This window comes from Schistocerca cancellata, chromosome 8 (genome assembly GCF_023864275.1).
Source record: "Schistocerca cancellata isolate TAMUIC-IGC-003103 chromosome 8, iqSchCanc2.1, whole genome shotgun sequence".
NCBI classification, from domain to species: Eukaryota; Metazoa; Arthropoda; class Insecta; order Orthoptera; family Acrididae; genus Schistocerca; species Schistocerca cancellata.
The window spans coordinates 281,399,746-281,418,147 of NC_064633.1; the positions used below are offsets into that span (position 1 = coordinate 281,399,746).

The 18,402-nt window shown below is 38.1% G+C and overlaps 1 protein-coding gene across 2 annotated transcripts in view; it reads right to left on the reverse strand.

Moving 5' to 3' along the window:
• The window catches only part of LOC126095731 (mast/stem cell growth factor receptor kita-like), a 296,078-nt gene that overhangs the window by 65,761 nt on the left and 211,915 nt on the right, over window positions 1–18,402 (reverse strand). For both annotated transcript variants that reach the window (XM_049910501.1, XM_049910500.1), the window contains exons 13-15: window positions 9,897–10,121; window positions 9,630–9,798; window positions 315–439 (exon numbers count right to left, since the gene is read on the reverse strand). In XM_049910501.1, the coding sequence (XP_049766458.1) occupies window positions 315–439; window positions 9,630–9,798; window positions 9,897–10,121 (519 nt within the window). The remainder of the gene's footprint in view (window positions 1–314; window positions 440–9,629; window positions 9,799–9,896; window positions 10,122–18,402) is intronic.

Here is an 18,402-nt window from a genome sequence, read left to right on the forward strand (position 1 = left end):
GCACTAGTATGTTAGCTTGAAGCACTAGTATGTTAGAAGTCCAGTTACATTGCTTGCATTCATCATCAACTTGTGCATGATTACTAGTTTTGATATCAAATTTTAAGTGACATTAATTGTCATTTACAGTTTTACTTCTATTGGTCTTTTATCTTACTAGGTTTCCAAGGAGGAATTCTGTATTTCTAAAAGCACAAGTACATTGTCACCTTATTTATGTCGTTGTTGGTGCTACCTAGTCTTTAAGTACTGTGAGTATAGGTACAATACTTATACTAAGATAAATTATAAATAAAGATACTTTTGTTGCATACCACTTGGGTTGAAACTGACTTGACCATGTTCACTTGTATCACTTGTGGATGATGGAATATACCTCACAGCGCTGTTGCTGTTAGATTGATGGGTATCTGAAGATATGGAAGACCTGGATTTTGACCTGAAAGTAAATGTATGGCATCAATGCCAAAGAAATATCAGTTTCTTCCTTGCAGTCATATTTCTGTTGTATTAGTCAAACTTACTGACAATTTCTTATGAATATTTCAGAGTTTGCTAGAACACCTCAGCAAACAAAACAAGAAAAAATTATAATTGCAGCTGATCTCAACATCAATGCACTCAAAAATTCATTGACTTAATAAAAAATACAGTTTCAAATTAAATTTATTTGGACATACAAGAGAAAATGCTCAGTCAGCTACATATACTGACAACAGTTTGAAGATGCATGTAAATTTTGTATGGATTTAGGAATTTCAGATCATTCAGGTTTATTCACTGAGCTGTCCACAGAAAGCAGGGAACAACCATGTAAAAAAGTTTTTTTAAACAGAAACTTTCATCATGAAAACTTTATTTTATTTAATGACACGCTGAAAGAGATAGAATGGCACTTCAACCAAAATATTTCAAGCATTGGAAATACTGGAGCCTTTTTAAGTAGTGTTGTAAGTGTTTTCAATGAAGAATTTCCACCTAAAACACTTTTTAACAAAGCAACAAAAAAATTAAAATGAGTCACTAACAGTATAAAAACCACTAGTGCTTAGAAAAGAGAGTTACATAAGGAAATAAGACTAATGGAAAAACTGACTTGGATGAATATGTTAGATAATATAAAATTATAGTTAAGTAAGTTGGCAAATGACAAATAATAGATAAATTTTAGGACATGAGAAAAATTAATGGCAGTGTGGTCAGTTGTGAAATCTGAACTGGGGATCAAAGTTCCTTGTCATGAAATTTGTGAGTAAAATAACTGGACATTCAGTATCTATAATAATAAACCAATCTTTTGGACATGGACATTTCTGAAAGGTGCTGCAGAAGTAAAACTGCTGTTCAAAAAAGCATCAAGAGAGGATATAAGAAATTATCATCCCATCTCTCTTATTCCAGCCCTGTCAAAAGAATCTAAAAAAGCTTTTTCCATCCAGATTCAAAATTTTATTGAAGAGTATGTGATTATTTTGAGAAATCAATTTGGTTTCCACCATGGAAGAAGTACTGTACATACAATTAATATGTCTGTTGACAATATAAGCATCATCAGACAGGAAGAGTAAAGCTCTTTTGTGTCCTCAAAAACACCTCTGTTCAATAAATCATGCTCCGCTTATCTATAAAACTGACAGTTATGCGATCAGGGGTAGCTCTCTACACTTGATCACTTTATATCTGTAGAATAGGAAACAGAGAGTAAATATTTCTTCAAATGTAAACAACTATTCTTCAAAATGGATAACAATACATGAAGTGTCACTCAAGGCTCTATTCTAAAATGCATTTTGTTGTTCTACATTGCTGACTTACCCATCATTATAAATGCCCCAGTTGTTTTATTTGCAGACGGTGTTGTTGTTTAGGTTTTCAGTCCAGAGACTGGTTTGATGCAGCTCTCCATGCCACTCTATCCTGTACAAGCCTCTTCATCTCCGAGTAACAACTGCAACCCACATCCTACTGAATCTTCTTAGTCTATTCATCTCTTGGTCTCCCTCTAAGATTTTTAAGCTCTGCGCTTCCCTCAATTACTAAACTGGTGATTCCTTGCTGCCTCAGAATCTGTCCTCTCAACAAATTCCTTCTTCTAGTCAATTTGTGCCACGAATTCCTCTTCTGCCCAATTCTATTCAGTACCTCCTCATTAGTTATGTGATCTACCAACCTAATCTTCAGCTTTCTTCTGTAGCACCACATTTCAGAAGCCCCTATTCTCTTCTTGTCTAAACTATTTATCGTCCATGTTTCACTTCCATACATGGCTACACTCCATACAAATACTTTCAGAAAAGACTTCCTGACTCTTAAATCCATACTTGATGTTAACAAATTTCTCTTCTTATATTTTCTCTTCTTTGATCATCAGCAGTTACCTGGCTTACTTTAAGTGTCTCATTTCCTAATCTAATTCCCTCAGATCTCAACTACATTCCATTATCCTCGTTTTCCTTTTGTAGATGTTCATCTTATATCCTCCTTTCAAGACACTGTCCATTCTGTTCGACTGCTCTTCCAGGTCCTTTGCTGTCTCTGACAGAATTACAATGTCGTTGGCAAACATCAAAGACTTCATTTCTTCTCCATGGATTTTAATTCCTACTCCAAACTTTCAGAATTTGAAAGAGAGTATTCCAGTCAACATTGTCAAAAGCTTTCTCTAAGTCCACAAACGCGAGAAATGTAGGTTTGGCTTTTCTTAACCTACATTCTAAAATAAGTCGTAGGGTGAGTATTCCCTTGCGTGTTCTAACATTTCTACAGAATCCAAACTGATCTTCCCCGAAACAGCTTCTACCCATTTTTCCATTCATCTGAAAAGAATTCCTGTTAGTATTTTGCAACCATAATTTATTAAGCTGATAGTTCAGTAATTTTCACACCTGTCAACAGCTGCTTTCTTTGGGATTGGAATTATTGTATTTTTCTTGAAGTCTGAGGGTATTTCACCTGTCTCATACATATTGCTCACCAGATGGAAGAGTTTTGTCATGGCTGGCTCTCCCAAGGCTATCAGTAGTTCTAATGGAATGTTGTCTACTCCTGGGGCCTTGTTTCGACTTAGGTTCTCCAGTGCTCTGTAAAATTGTTCATGCAATATCATATCGACCCAGGTCCTCCAGTGCTCTGTAAAATTGTTCATGCAGTATCATATCTCCCATTTAATCTTCATCTATGCCCTCTTCCATTTCCATAACATTGCCCTCAAGTACATCGCCCATGTATAGACCCTCTATACATTCCTTCCACCTTTCTGCTTTCCGTTCTTTGCTTAGAACTGGTTTTCCGTCTCAGCTCTGGATATTCATACAGGTGGTTCTCTTTTCTCCAACAGTCTCTTTAATTTTCCTGTAGGCAGTATCCATATTATCCCTAGTGATATATGCTGCTACATCCTTACGTTTGTCCTCTAGCCATCCCTACTTAGCAATTTTGCACTTCCTGTCAATCTCATTTTTGAGATGTTTGGATTCCTTTTTGCATGCTTCATTTACTGCATTTTTATATTTTCTCCTTTCATCAGTTAAATTCAACATCTCTTCTGTTCCTCAAGGATTTCTACTAGCCTTCATCTTTTTGCCTACATGATCCTCCGCTGCCTGCACTATTTCATCTCTCAAAGCTACCCATTCTTCTTATACTGTATTTCCTTCTCGTGGTCTTGTCAACTGTTCCATAATGCTCTCTCCGAAACTCTCTACAACCTCTGGTTCTTTCAGTCTATCCAGGTCCAGGTCCCAACTCCTTAAATTTATACCTTTTTGCAGTTTCTTCAGTTTTAATCTACAGTTCATAACCAATAAATTGTGGTCCACATCTGCTCCTGGAAATGTCTTACAATTTAAAACCTGGTTCCTAAATCTCTGCCTTACCATTATATAATCTATCTTAAACCTTCCAGTGTCTCCAGGCCTCTTACATATATACAACCTTCTTTTGTGATTCTTAAACCAAGAGTTACTATGATGTTATGCCCTGTGCAAAATTCTACCAGGCAGCTTCTTTGATTCCTTAACCCCAGTCCATATTCACCTACTACTTTTCCTTCTCTTCCTTTTTCTACTATTGAATTCCAGTCCCCCCTGACTATTAAATTTTTGTCTTTCTTAACTATCTGAATAATTTCTTTTATCACATCATACATTTCTTCAATCTCTTCATCATCTATGGAGCTAGTTGGCATATAAACTTGTACTACTGTGGTAGGCACGGGCTTTGTGTCTATCTTGGTTACAATAATGCATTCACTATGCTGTTCGTAGTAGCTTATCCTCATCCCTATGTTTTTATTCATTATTAAACCTACTCCTGCATTACCCATTTTTGCTTTTGTATTTATAACCCTGTATTCATCTGACCAGAAGTCTTGTTCCTCCTGCCACCGAACTTCACTAATTCCCACTATTGCAGATGATACATATGTATTAATAGAAGACCATGAGCTAGAAAACAACCATGTTGGTATCATCAATACAAGTAATCATCCAGAAATGTGGTTTCAGTTCAGTAAACCCTGGAATAACCACAGATTTAACAACTCTCAATGTTTAAAAAAATCACTAGAATTTTATAATTAATCCCTTAAATCTACTGCACATATTCTCACTTTCAGACTCATAATTCATTGTGCATTAATTTGAGTTTATGTAAATATTAATTCCCACTATTGCAGATGATACATATGTATTAATAGAAGACCATGAGCTAGAAAACAACCGTGTTGGTATCATCAATACAAGTAATCATCCAGAAATGTGGTTTCAGTTCAGTAAACCCTGGAATAACCACGGATTTAACAACTCTCAATGTTTAAAAAAATCACTAGAATTTTATAATTAATCCCTTAAATCTACTGCACATATTCTCACTTTCAGACTCATAATTCATTGTGCATTAATTTGAGTTTATGTAAATATGAGTGGTTTCCTGATGAAGAGTTAGAATTTTGGTGGAATCTTATGAGTCGAACAATTTAATAATCTTACCTTGCAGTAAAATTGATGAATCTACAGAAAAACTCTAGTTAGCACACTGGCGTAAATAACCATAAAATACACCTGAGATCAAGTCTTACATCCTAATTTTTCAAGAACTCCAAAGATAATCAAAATTAGTTTTCTGTGATTTCAGGCACACTGTAGAACTTAGAGAATGGTAGTAGGAAACATTCCTTGGGTGTGGGGAGTGTGTGTGAAATTACAGGATTAATTTCAAACTTCAGTTTATGTTTATTAAATAATCCAAATCTTCCTCCCACACAAATGCTTCAATAAGCCATTCTAAAACTGAAGAGAACAGTGGCTGCCACCAAAATGACCTGTGCCTTTATGTAGGATGAGTTTTCCAGCTAACAATGGAAAAAAAATCAGAAGCAAAGCAATGAAAAAGTGACTTTTTCAGGGAGTTTATGCCAAGAGAAACTCACCTTACCAGCTGCATGCAGCAGTTAGGAAATCATTGTCTTTTTGGTGCTAGTTATAATAGCACAGTATCTAGCAGTACTGAAACCAGTGGCTAATGCACTGCAGACAAAGAGAATGGGTTTGCCCAAGATAGGAGAGGATATTAATGGAATCCTTGACATACTCATGAAATGCCATGAAGACATGGATCATTTCACTGAGAAATTGTTTCCAAAGCTGTGAAACATTGAAATGAAATTTGAAGTACAAATTTGTGTCATGCTGCTTGTACATAAGTATGATGCTGGAGTAATACAATACATCATTAAATTTTTATAATTATTGCTAAAAGTGTTCATTAGCAATACCAAAATTAGACTTACTTAAATCGTTAAATACTTGAGTCTCCCTACAGATTACAGCATCAAAACGCATGCTTTCTTCACTGATATAGAACTCATGATTCTAAAGATAATGCTGCCCATCACTGTAGCTATAGAACACTCATTTAGCATGTTTTGTAGCTTTAAATCTTGCTGAGGAGTACTACAGAAAAGGAGATGCTATGTGAGTTGTATTTGCTGAGTATGAACCAAAATTTTAATTTTGTAAAAGAAAATAGAAATATTGAGAGTATTAGAAAAAGTTTCTGTAAACCTGAGAAAATTGCTATTAACCTGAAATTCACAACAGCCAAACCTAATATGATGTGACTAAAATTATTATACTGGTAACCAATAAGTGGTGTGGATATAAATGAGATCATTGTTTATGATTTCAGATCACATTCTGGTTACATCCATGATGCCAGGTAATTCCTATCTATTGCAACTGTAATAAATATATAAAACAGTATATCATATGCCTCTAGATTCAAATTTAGAAGATTCCTTTAAGGTGCATGAAACACAGAATGTTCAAGGTGATTAGATGTATGTACACTTTGACAGTGTGAGAAGTCATCAGAAGTGATTTTGTGTGTGTGTGTGTGTGTGTGTGTGTGTGTGTGTGTGTGTGCGTGTGTGTGTATCTCTTATGCATTGTCAGTTCAGTAAAGTTTTTGGAGTTGTTTAGTATTAGGGTAAGGTGAGTAACTACAGTTGTGAACCCATTTTTCAGAAATTATTTCTTCCACATTGGGTAAGATACCATTCTGTGATGACAATGGAGGAACAGTAACCACAACGACACCAGTTTACCTTCAAACAAGAAGAAAGTGAACATCAGTATAGCTGCATTTCCCCAGTTTTGTGAATGATTTTGTCACAAATATGACAATTCAATTACATCATCACTAACTGCAACTGTTCAATATGGATACCAACTTTCTGGACAACTCTTACTACAGAGTGGTAGCATTTTTCAAGAATATGTTGTGTGTAAAGACAAAGACAAATTAAACCTTATGTTTGCCATCATGAATGAAAATTTGATTAAAGTGGCACAGGACAGTATTGCGGCCCATCTCTGAGTAGCCACATCAAAATTTTAAAGACACAGTTACAAAGCAATTGTCAATACCTAAGGAACTAAGTACATAACCTGTATGAAGTGGCCATCAAAACTAGAAGCCCAATGGAATTGGTATGACATCTACATAAATTGGCAGGTCAGAACCTGTTTTCAGAAGATGCATCACATATGATATGGCTCACTGTATAAGTATTATTCTGGTAGCACATGATAATTTACCATTATCAACATTAGTAGAGAAGGTGGGTGCATTTTTCCATTTTTTCCCTAAGGCATTCACTATAACTCAATACTTTACATAGTAAGGTGCCAACAAACAGTGTCATCAGCTAGCAAGAGCTTGTTAACACTGTCAACAAAACAGCTATCTGTCACATTTCCACACCTATTTGTGATATAGTTACCTCCACAACAAGATTAGGCATGTACATCTGGATATAGTAGGGCTACTATCCTACTCCTATGGGTACAAATACTTGTAAACAATAATTAGTGGCTAAGGAATTCATCTGCACATGGATCACAAGATCTGAAGTTCTGGCCACAGTGACCACAGATCGTGGTCACAATTTGACTGTTCACTTTTTACCAAGCTCATAGAACTATGTGGATTCTCCCCCTCAAAACCGCCAGATACCATCCCGTGGGCAATGAAGTGATAGAATGACTGCATAGAATATTCAAAGCAGTGCTCATGTGCCACAAAAGTACCTGGACTGACAAATTGCCTGTCATGTTAATGGATTTAAGGACGACTATAGAAACCGATATGGATCTTGCCCTGAGTCACTTAGTCTATGAACAACAAATTCATTTTCCTGTGGACACCATAAACAGCCAAGAAACAATTACACCCTCAGCCCACACAATGCAAGAGTTCACACAAACACTGTAGCACACAATGCAGTGACTCATTCCACCAGCAACATTCTGTCATGGCATAGAGCAAATAATTTTCACAAGAACCTACAGAGCTGTTTGCACAGTTGGTTACATTTTGATACAGTTAAGCCATCACTGTTTTCCCCATGTGCTGAGCCATATTGGATATTATACTGCAACTTGCACACCTTCATAATACTTCAAGACAGTAAAGCTATAATGATCTCCACAGAGAGAGTGAAGCAAGCATGCTTCACAGATGAAGAACCTTCTAAAAAGCCACATGTAGTTTCCTCAATTCAAACATCACCAGGCGAGCAACTCTCAAGGACAACATCCCCAGAGTTTCTCCAAATCAAGATGCCAACGACCCAGTTACATCAGCAACTTCTGTGGGATGAGACTTACTAATACTTGAATCTGTACCTCCACCAGGTTTTATTAGTCAGGCAGATCAGAAAACCAAACATACTAACCTGCATGTACCAGGAAGACCACTCTTTCCACCAGCATGGACATATTTTTGATGGGCATACTCAGAGACACCTCTGTCTGTGACACCTCCTCCAGCAACTGCATCATCGGACCCAGCAGCCACCTGTGACAACGAAGTTCCAACTAAGATGCTGGAAGCTTCTGGAGGTTTGTTTACTTGACCAGGGCAGCAGATATGCCCAAAATTTCCTTACATTCCCACTGACCCTGGATTCCACAAGCAGACTTTTAAGTAGATGAACAAATGGCCCCAGTGTTCCCCTGCATTCCGAGGGTGTAATAGCACAGCTGGTAAGGCCATTTCAACATAGAAGCGGTTCAACTATGTTGTCCCCCTCGCAACATTGCACAGTTGATCATTCATCATTCAAAAGAAGGAGCCTACTGTGGCAACCTATCATTGGTCAAACATTGACAATGCGAGAAGTCAACAAGAGTGATAGAGAGTATTTGTCTGATCTAAAAACAGTAGTGTGGTTAACAATTCTGGGAAAACAACATACATTTTGAGCATCTCTCTTATGTCTTGTCAGTTCAATAAAGTCTTTTGAGCTGTTAATGTTTATCCACGTTTTGTGTGAGTAACTACAAGTTCACTGAAAACAGAACTCTATTGTTACAATATAGGTAACTGTAGTGAGGTGGTAAATATCAATATTATCATGTAGGTGTTTAGCTGAAAGTAGGAGATATAATAGCAGCTATTAAAAGTAACTGAAAAAGTACCCACTTTCCTGATTCTTTTGCTGTGTTACATGATGTCTGTAGAACTGTAAATACTTTACAATAATTTAAAAATAGTTAATTATTAATGCAGTTTCCAACAGCTGATTCTGTTCTTTAATATTAGGCTTGGCTCACTCCCCATCCCTTGTTCATGATGAAATTTGTGAAACAAGACAACTGAATGACCAAATAAAACTTTTTATGTTCTGTGCTGAGGAAAATGATGGGTTACAGAAGCATTATCATCCAAAGAGCTTGCCACAGTGGTAACAGGAGTTCCCATCAGATCACTGAAGTTCAGCACAGATGGGCTTGACTAGCACTTTGATAGATGACTGTCCTTGTCTGCTGAGCAGTGCGGGTAAGTGGGGTGCAGTAAGTCCACGTGAGGGAAGTAGAGGAGCTGCTTGACTGAAAAGTAGTAGTTCCGGTCTTGTAAACTGACAATGGCAGTGTGCTGACCAGATGCCCACCTACATCCACATTCAGTGACACCTATGGGCTGAGGATGACATGGAATTAATTCAGTACCATTGGGCCTTCAAGGCGTGTTCAGACAAAGTTTTAGTTTTTTACACGAGTATCACCATGTTAAAATCCCTATTTATGGCAGCATTACATTTGCTGTTCTAAAAGTATGCTACCTACCTACTTGATCCTTGACTGTTTTCTGGCCGTGATAATATTTCTATGCAGATACTTGGGTCTATGCTATCTGTTCCTGGGTCTATTTGATCTATAAAGTTCTTTCGATTGCGAATCAGGTAACTGTGCAAATTACCAAACCTGCAATATTCTACAATTACCAGAAGCTCTCCTGCAAGGATAAAGCAAAATTCATGAAAGAAGAACATTGCTCTTTTACAATAAATATCAACAAATTTAAACATTTACACAGAAGGTATAGCAACTTACTTTTGGAAAGATTATCAGTACAAGCACCCAATAAATTCACAATATTCAGATGTTTCCCAAGATGGCACATAATTTTGAGCTCTGAAGCAAGAGCTTTTATGTATGTGATATCAACATTCTGTTTTACCATCTTCACTGCTACTGTTGTGGTTTTGTCAGGTTCGAGAATACCATATGCGTCAGCCTTTACTACAACACCAAAAGCTCCAGAACCTAGTTGCTTCCCTGCAGAAAGGATGAATGTAGAAAATAAAAAGTAAAGTCAAAAAAATGTTACTTACTATATCATCAACCAGAAATGTATGCCTTCACCACTGTTAAAAAGATTTCTACCAGAGAATTACATTATTTGAAACCTTTTTTCCTCCTAAAGTAACCCAGGTTAAACTTAATATTATTGTCAAAAAGCTAGCGGAGATGCTGAGTTGCAGATAGGCACAACAAAAAGAATGACAGCAGTGAGTTTCGGCCAACTGGTCCTTCGTCAGAAATAGACAAAATTTGCACACACACACACTCAAACAAATGCCAGTGGTTACATGTATGTGAAGAGAGAGAGAGAGAGAGAGAGAGAGAGAGAGAGAGAGAGAGAGAGAGAGAGAGTGTGTGTTTTGTCAGTTTCTGAAGGAGGTTTAGTTGACTGAAAGCTCCCTTCTGACAGTCTTTTTGTTGTGCCTATCTGCAACTCAGCATCTCTGTTTTATGGTGAATAGCAGCTGTCCTTTTCGTACCAGTGTTACATTACATCCTGACCTTTCCATTACGTGATTTTGTCAAATTAAACCTAAATCAACAAAAAAGCAATGGATTACTCAGAGAGTAAAGCTATCTTCTAGATCAAAAAACAAACTTTATGTGTTGGTTAGAAACAGCTCTGATGATGCTATAGCTCATTACAAGCCATACTGCAAAATATTAGAGATAATAACACAAACATTGAGACAAAGACATTACAAAATAAAAATAATTACATCATGTAACAAAATGAATACAAGTCGTGATACAGTGAGAAAGAAACTGACAGATCCATATGTAAGGAGGAGCACAGTTCTAAGAATAAATGACATGCAGGAACAACTGAAAGAAGCATTAGTATCCATCATAACAAATGCAAGACCAATTGTCATCTCAGCAACCAAGTTATATCAGCAGTAGCAGCTCTTGTTCGGGGGCCAGGGACCACCAGATTCATTTTTCTGGTGCTACAGATTAATCTACCTGCAATCTTTGCCAAGATGGGACATACAGAGAGGCCACAGAAATTCAAAATCACAAAAACAGCATAAACAGAAGAGAAGAAGGGACTGGAATTAGTGAACTTTAGTACTAAATAAAGCAAACAGTGCCAATTCTTCCATAATACAAGCTCTGTAACACACAATGGTGTGATTTCGTGATCTCAGGCAGTGGCCTGATGATGTCACAGCCCAACTATTGCATGGATACATGGAAACAGTTCATTATGATGAGCTAGTGTAAGTTTGAAAATAGTGTCTCTTATAGCCTTTTATGATGCCCAAACATTAGGAGATGAAATGTTACAACAATGACTGAAAACCATTTCCACATTGCAACTGTGGTTGAACTCATGCACTCACCACCAAGTTCAATGAACAACTCCTAACAGTAGCATCAATCACCATATTTCATGAAACTTCCTGGCAGATTAATGCTGTGTGCCTGACCGAGACTCGAACTCGGGACCTTTGCCTTTCATGGGCAAGTGCTCTACCATCTGAGGTACCGAAGCACGACTCACGCCCGGTCCTCACAGCTTTACTTCTGCCAGTATCTGCTGTGAGGACCGGGCATGAGTCATGCTACGGTAGCTCAGATGGTAGAGCACTTGCCCGCGAAAGGCAAAGGTACGGAGTTCGAGTCTCGGTCGGGCACACAGTTTTAATCTGCCAGGAAGTTTCATATCAGCGCACACTCTGAGGCAGAGTGAAAATCTTATTCTGGAAACATATTTCATGATAAATAAACAAGGCACAGATTTCAGACATGGTTTAACACAAAGTGAATGCATCAAAATCAAATATTAATTTTATGGTTACACACAATATAGGTATTACAAAACTCATGAGACTGTAGGTGCAACACATGTTTGCAACAGACACTAGTTGCATCTGTAGAACAAATAAAGATATTAAAAATTTCACTACTCATTCACTGAATCCCATAAATAGTAGGCTACAAGGATGTGAACTAAGTCAAGGTATAACAAATTAAAGAAACTGTTAGAAACACCATTAATGATTAACTATTGCCAAATTCCAAGAAGTTATTTCTGTAATACCATCAAAATTTGACACAGTGAAATCAGTAAGAATGTTGCTGCATTGAAGTAAGCTGCTACTTCCTTGTTTATGTTAAGCAACTAACTGTTCTTTTTCTCCTATTACTAGCTGAATTACTAAATAACCAAACTGCTGTATCTACATCTACAGTTATACTCGCAAACCACTGTGAAGTTTATGACAGAGAGTATGTCTCATTCTACCCATTATTAGGATATTTCTCCTGTTCTTTTCACATATGGAGCATAGGAAGAATAATTATTTAAATGCATCTGTGCATGCTGAAATTAATGTAATCTTGTTCTCGCAATCCCTAGATGGCAGCAGGTCAGAGGTTGAAGTGTATGCCAAGAGTCGTCATTTAAAGCCAGTTCTTGAAACTTTCGAAGTAGGCTTTCTTAAAATATTTTACGTCTACCTTTAAGAGTCTGCCAGTTCATTTTTTTCACTTTCTGTGTCTTCGCCACCAAAAAAATCATCCATCCAGTCACAAATTTCACTTGATACCCTATACAACTGTATTTTTGATAATAAGAATAGATGTGGCACACAGACTTAAATGCTTTTTGGAAATCAAGAAATACTGCATTTACTTGATTGCCTCGGTCCAAATCTTGCAGTATGTCATGTGAGAAAATGCTAGTCGGGTTTCACACAACATGTTTTTGGAATCTCTGAGGTTGGCATTGAGGAGGTATTCTGTTTGAGATATGTCATTATGTTTGTACTCAGAATATGTTCTAAGATTCTACATCAAATCACTATCAAGGATACTGGATGGTAGTTTTGTGAATCACTTCCATTACCTTTCTTGTAAATGGGTGTGACCCCATACTTTTTTTGAACTAATGGATGCAGTTTTTTATTTGAGAGGTTTACAATAGATTATAGTTAACAGATGGACTAACTCAGTCAAAAATGTAGTATAGAATCTGACAGGAATTCCACTGGATCCTTGAGCTTGTTTCATGTTAATGATTTCAGTTGTTTCTCAACACCATAGACACTAACACTAATTTCACTCACCTGTTCAGTGGTACAAGGATTAAATTGGGGCAACTCTCCTGGGTTTCCCTTTGTAAAGGAATATTTGAAAGTGGAGTAAAGCATTTCTCCTTCTGCTTTGCCGTCCTCTGTTTCAGTTGCTACTTCATCCATATGAGTGAGTGGATGCTAACTTTTGTGCTTATGCTACTAACAGTTCTTAAATATGATTAGAATTTCTTTGCAGTTTGTGAGACATCTTTAGACAAAATTCTGCTGTGGTAGTTGTTGAAGATTTCATGCATTACTCTCTAGAGGGCCAAACACTTTTTATTAGCATCTCTCTATCTATAGCCCTATGCTTTGTTTTTCACCTATTTTGCAGTAGTCTCTGTTTCTTTAGAAGTTTTTGTATGGTGACTTTATACCTTGGGGGTACCTCTCATTATGAACTGTTCTACTGGCTACATATCTATCCAATGCATAATCAACTATTCCTTTAAACCCGATTCCTAGTCCTACTACAAGATTCAAGTTCCTCATTGATGTAGGACACTACTGCTCTTTTATCTAGTTTGTTGAACCTATATATCTTTCTCCTCCCCCCATGAACCATGGACCTTGCCGTTGGTGGGGAGGCTTGTGTGCCTCAACGATACAGATAGCCGTACCGTAGGTACAACCACAACAGAGGGGTATCTGTTGAGAGGCCAGACAAACATGTGGTTCCTGAAGAGGGGCAGCAGCCTTTTCAGTAATTGCAGGGGCAACAGTCTTGATGATTGACTGATCTGGCCTTGTAACATAACCAAAATGGACTTGCTGTGCTGGTACTGCGAACGGCTGAAAGCAAGGGGAAACTACGGCCGTAATTTTTCCGAGGGCATGCAGCTTTACTGTATGGTTAAATGATGATGGCATCCTCTTGGGTAAAATATTCTGGAGGTAAAATAGTCCCCCATTCAGATCTCCGGGCGGGGACTACTCAGGAGGACGTCGTTAGCAGGAGAAAGAAAACTGGCATTCTACGGATCAGAGCGTGGAATGTCAGATCCCTTAATCGGGCAGGTAGGTTAGAAACTTTAAAACGGGAAATGGATAAGTTAAAGTTAGATATAGTGGGAATTAGTGAAGTTCGGTGGCAGGAGGAACAAGACTTCTGGTCAGGTGACTACAGGCTTATAAACACAAAGTCAAATAGGGGTAATGCAGGAGTAGCTATAATAATGAATAGGAAAATAGGAATGTGGGTAAGCTACTACAAACAGCATAGTGAACGCATTATTGTGACCAAGATAGATACGAAGCCCACACCTACTACAGTAGTACAAGTTTATATGCCAACTAGCTCTGCAGATGACGAAGAAATTGAAGAAATGTATGATGAAATAAAAGAAATTATTCAGATAGTGAAGGGAGACGAAAATTTAATAGTCATGGGTGACTGGAATTCGAGTGTAGGAAAAGGGAGAGAAGGAAACGTAGTAGGTGAATATGGATTGGGGCTAAGAAATGAAAGAGGAAGCCGCCTGGTAGAATTTTGCCAGAGCACAACTTAATCATAGCTAACACTTGGTTTAAGAATCATGATAGAAGGTTGTATACATGGAAGAACCCTGGAGATACTAAAAGGTTTCAGATAGATTATATAATGGTAAGACAGAGATTTAGGAACCAGCTTTTAAATTGTAAGACATTTCCAGGGGCAGATGTGGACTCTGACCACAATCTATTGGTTATGACCTGTAGATTAAAACTGAAGAAACTGCAAAAAGGTGGGAATTTAAGGAGACCTGGATAAACTGAAAGAACCAGATGTTGTACAGAGTTTCAGGGAGAGCATAAGGGAACAATTGACAGGAATGGGTGAAAGAAATACAGTAGAAGAAGAATGGGTAGCTTTGAGGGATGAAGTAGTGAAGGCAGCAGAGGATCAAGTAGGTAAAAAGACGAGGGCTAATAGAAATCCTTGGGTAACAGAAGAAATATTGAATTTAATTGATGAAAGGAGAAAATATAAAAATGCAGTAAATGAAGCAGGCAAAAAGGAAAACAAACGTCTCAAAAATGAGATCGACAGGACGTGCAAAATGGCTAAGCAGGCATGGCTAGAGGACAAATGTAAGGATGTAGAGGCTTACCTCACTAGGGGTAAGATAGATACAGCCTACAGGAAAATTAAAGAGACCTTTGGAGAAAAGAGAACCACTTGTATGAATATCAAGAGCTCAGATGGAAACACAGTTCTAAGCAAAGAGGGGAAAGCAGAAAGGTGGAAGGAGTATATAGATGGTCTATATAAGGGTGATGTACTTGAGGACAATATTACGGAAATGGAAGAGGATGTAGATGAAGATGAAATGAGAGATACGATACTGCATGAAGAGTTTGACAGAGCTCTGAAACATCTGAGTCGAAACAGGGCCCCGGGAGTAGACACCATTCCATTAGAACTACTGACGGCCTTGGGAGAGCCAGTCCTGACAAAACTCTACCATCTGGTGAGCAAGATGTACGAGACAGGCGAAATACCCTCAGACTTCAAGAAGAATATAATAATTCCAATCCCAAAGAAAGCAGGCGTTGACAGATGTGAAAATTACCGAACTATCAGTTTAATAAGTCACGGCTGCAAAATACTAACGCGAATTCTGTACTGACGAATGGAAAAACTGGTAGAAGCCGACCTCGGAGAAGATCAATTTGGATTCCGTAGAAATATGGGAACACGTGAGGCAATACTGACCTTACGACTTATCTTAGAAGAAAGATTAAGGAAAGGCAAACCTACATTTCTAGCATTTGTAGACTTAGAGAAAGCTTTTGACAATGTTGCCTGGAATACTCTCTTTCAAATTCTAAAGGTGGCAGGGGTAAAATACAGGGAGTGAAAGGCTATTTACAATTTGTACAGAAACCAGATGGCAGTTATAAGAGTCGAAGGGCATGAAAGGGAAGCAGTGGTTGGGAAGGGAGTGAGACAGGGTTGTAGCCTCTCCCTGATGCTATTCAATCTGTATATTGAGTAAGCAGTAAAGGAAATCATCATCATCATCATCATCATCATTTAAGACTGATTATGCCTTTCAGCGTTCAGTCTGGAGCATAGCCCCCTTATACAGTTCCTCCATGATCCCCTATTCAGTGCTAACATTGGTGTCTCTTCTGATGTTAAACCTATTACTTCAAAATCATTCTTAACCGAATCCAGGTACCTTCTCCTCGGTCTGCCCCGACTGCTCCTACCCTCAACTGCTGAATCCATGAGTCTCTTGGGTAACCTTGCTTCTCCCATGCGTGTAACATGACCCCACCATCTAAGCCTGTTCGCCCTGACTGCTACATCTATAGAGTTCATTCCCAGTTTTTCTTTGATTTCCTCATTGTGCACACCCTCCTGCCATTGTTCCCATCTACTAGTACCTGCAATCATCCTAGCTACTTTCATATCCGTAACCTCAACCTTGTTGATAAGGTAACCTGAATCCACCCAGCTTTCGCTCCCATACAACAAAGTTGGTCGAAACATTGAACGGTGCACAGATAACTTAGTCTTGGTACTGACTTCCTTCTTGCAGAAGAGAGTAGATCGTAGCTGAGCGCTCACTGCATTAGCTTTGCTACACCTCGCTTCCAGTTCTTTCACTATGTTGCCATCCTGTGAGAATATGCATCCTAAGTACTTGAAACCATCCACCTGTTCTAACTTTGTTCCTCCTATTTGGCACTCAATCCGTTTATATTTCTTTCCCACTGACATTACTTTCGTTTTGGAGATGCTAATCTTCATACCATAGTCCTTACATTTCTGATCTAGCTCTGAAATATTACTTTGCAAACTTTCAATCGAATCTGCCATCACAACTAAGTCATCCGCATATGCAAGACTGCTTATTTTGTGTTCACATATCTTAATCTCACCCAGCCAGTCTATTGTTTTCAACATATGATCCATAAATAATATGAACAACAGTGGAGACAGGTTTCAGCCTTGTCTTACCCCTGAAACTATTCTGAACCATGAACTCAATTTACCGTCAACTCTAACTGCTGCCTGACTATCCATGTAAAGACATTTAATTGCTTGCAAAAGTTTGCCTCCTATTCCATAATCTTGTAGAACAGACAATAACTTCCTCCTATGAACCCGGTCATATGCCTTTTCTAGATCTATAAAGCATAGATACAATTCCCTGTTCCACTCATAACACTTCTCCATTATTTGCCGTAAGCTAAAGATCTGGTCCTGACAACCTCTAAGAGGCCTAAACCCACACTGATTTTCATCCAATTTGTCCTCAACTAATACTCGCACTTTCCTTTCAACAATACCTGAGAAGATTTTACCCACAACGCTGATTAAAGAGATACCTCTGTAGTTGTTACAATCTTTTCTGTTTCCATGTTTAAAGATTGGTGTGATTACTGCTTTTGTCCAGTCTGATGGAGCCTGTCCCGACTCCCAGGCCATTTCAATTATCCTGTGTAGCCATTTAAGACCTGACATTCCACTGTATTTGATGAGTTCCGACTTAATTTCATCCACCCCAGCCGCTTTATTGCACTGCAATCTATTGACCATTTTTTCCACTTCCTCAAATGTGATCCTATTTCCATCATCATTCCTATCCCATTCTACCTCGAAATCTGAAACATTACTGATCGCATTTTCACCTACATTGAGCAGCTCTTCAAAATATTCCCTCCATCTGCCCAAGGCATCCACAGGATTCACCAGCAGTTTTCCTGACCTGTCCAAAATACTTGTCATTTCCTTCTTACCTCCATTTCGAAGACTGCTAATTACACTCCAGAATGGTTTTCCAGCAGCTTGACCCATAGTCTCCAACCTGTTTCCAAAGTCTTCCCACGATTTCTTCTTGGATGCTGCAATTATCTGTTTGGCTTTGTTTCCTTCTTCAACATAACTTTCTCTGTCTACCTGGGTTCTGGTATGTAGCCATTTTTGATACACCTTCTTTTTCCTTTTACAGGCTGCCTTGACTGTATCATTCCACCAAGCTGTTTGCTTCATTCTACTTTTACACAGTACTGTTCCAAGACATTCTTTAGCCACTTCTAGTACTGTGTCCCTGTACCTTGTCCATTCCTTTTCCAATGACTGTAATTGACTACATTCAACTAACTGGTACCTTTCTGAGATCGCTGTTATGTACTTGTGCCTGATTTCCTTATCCTGAAGTTTCTCCACTCTTATCTTC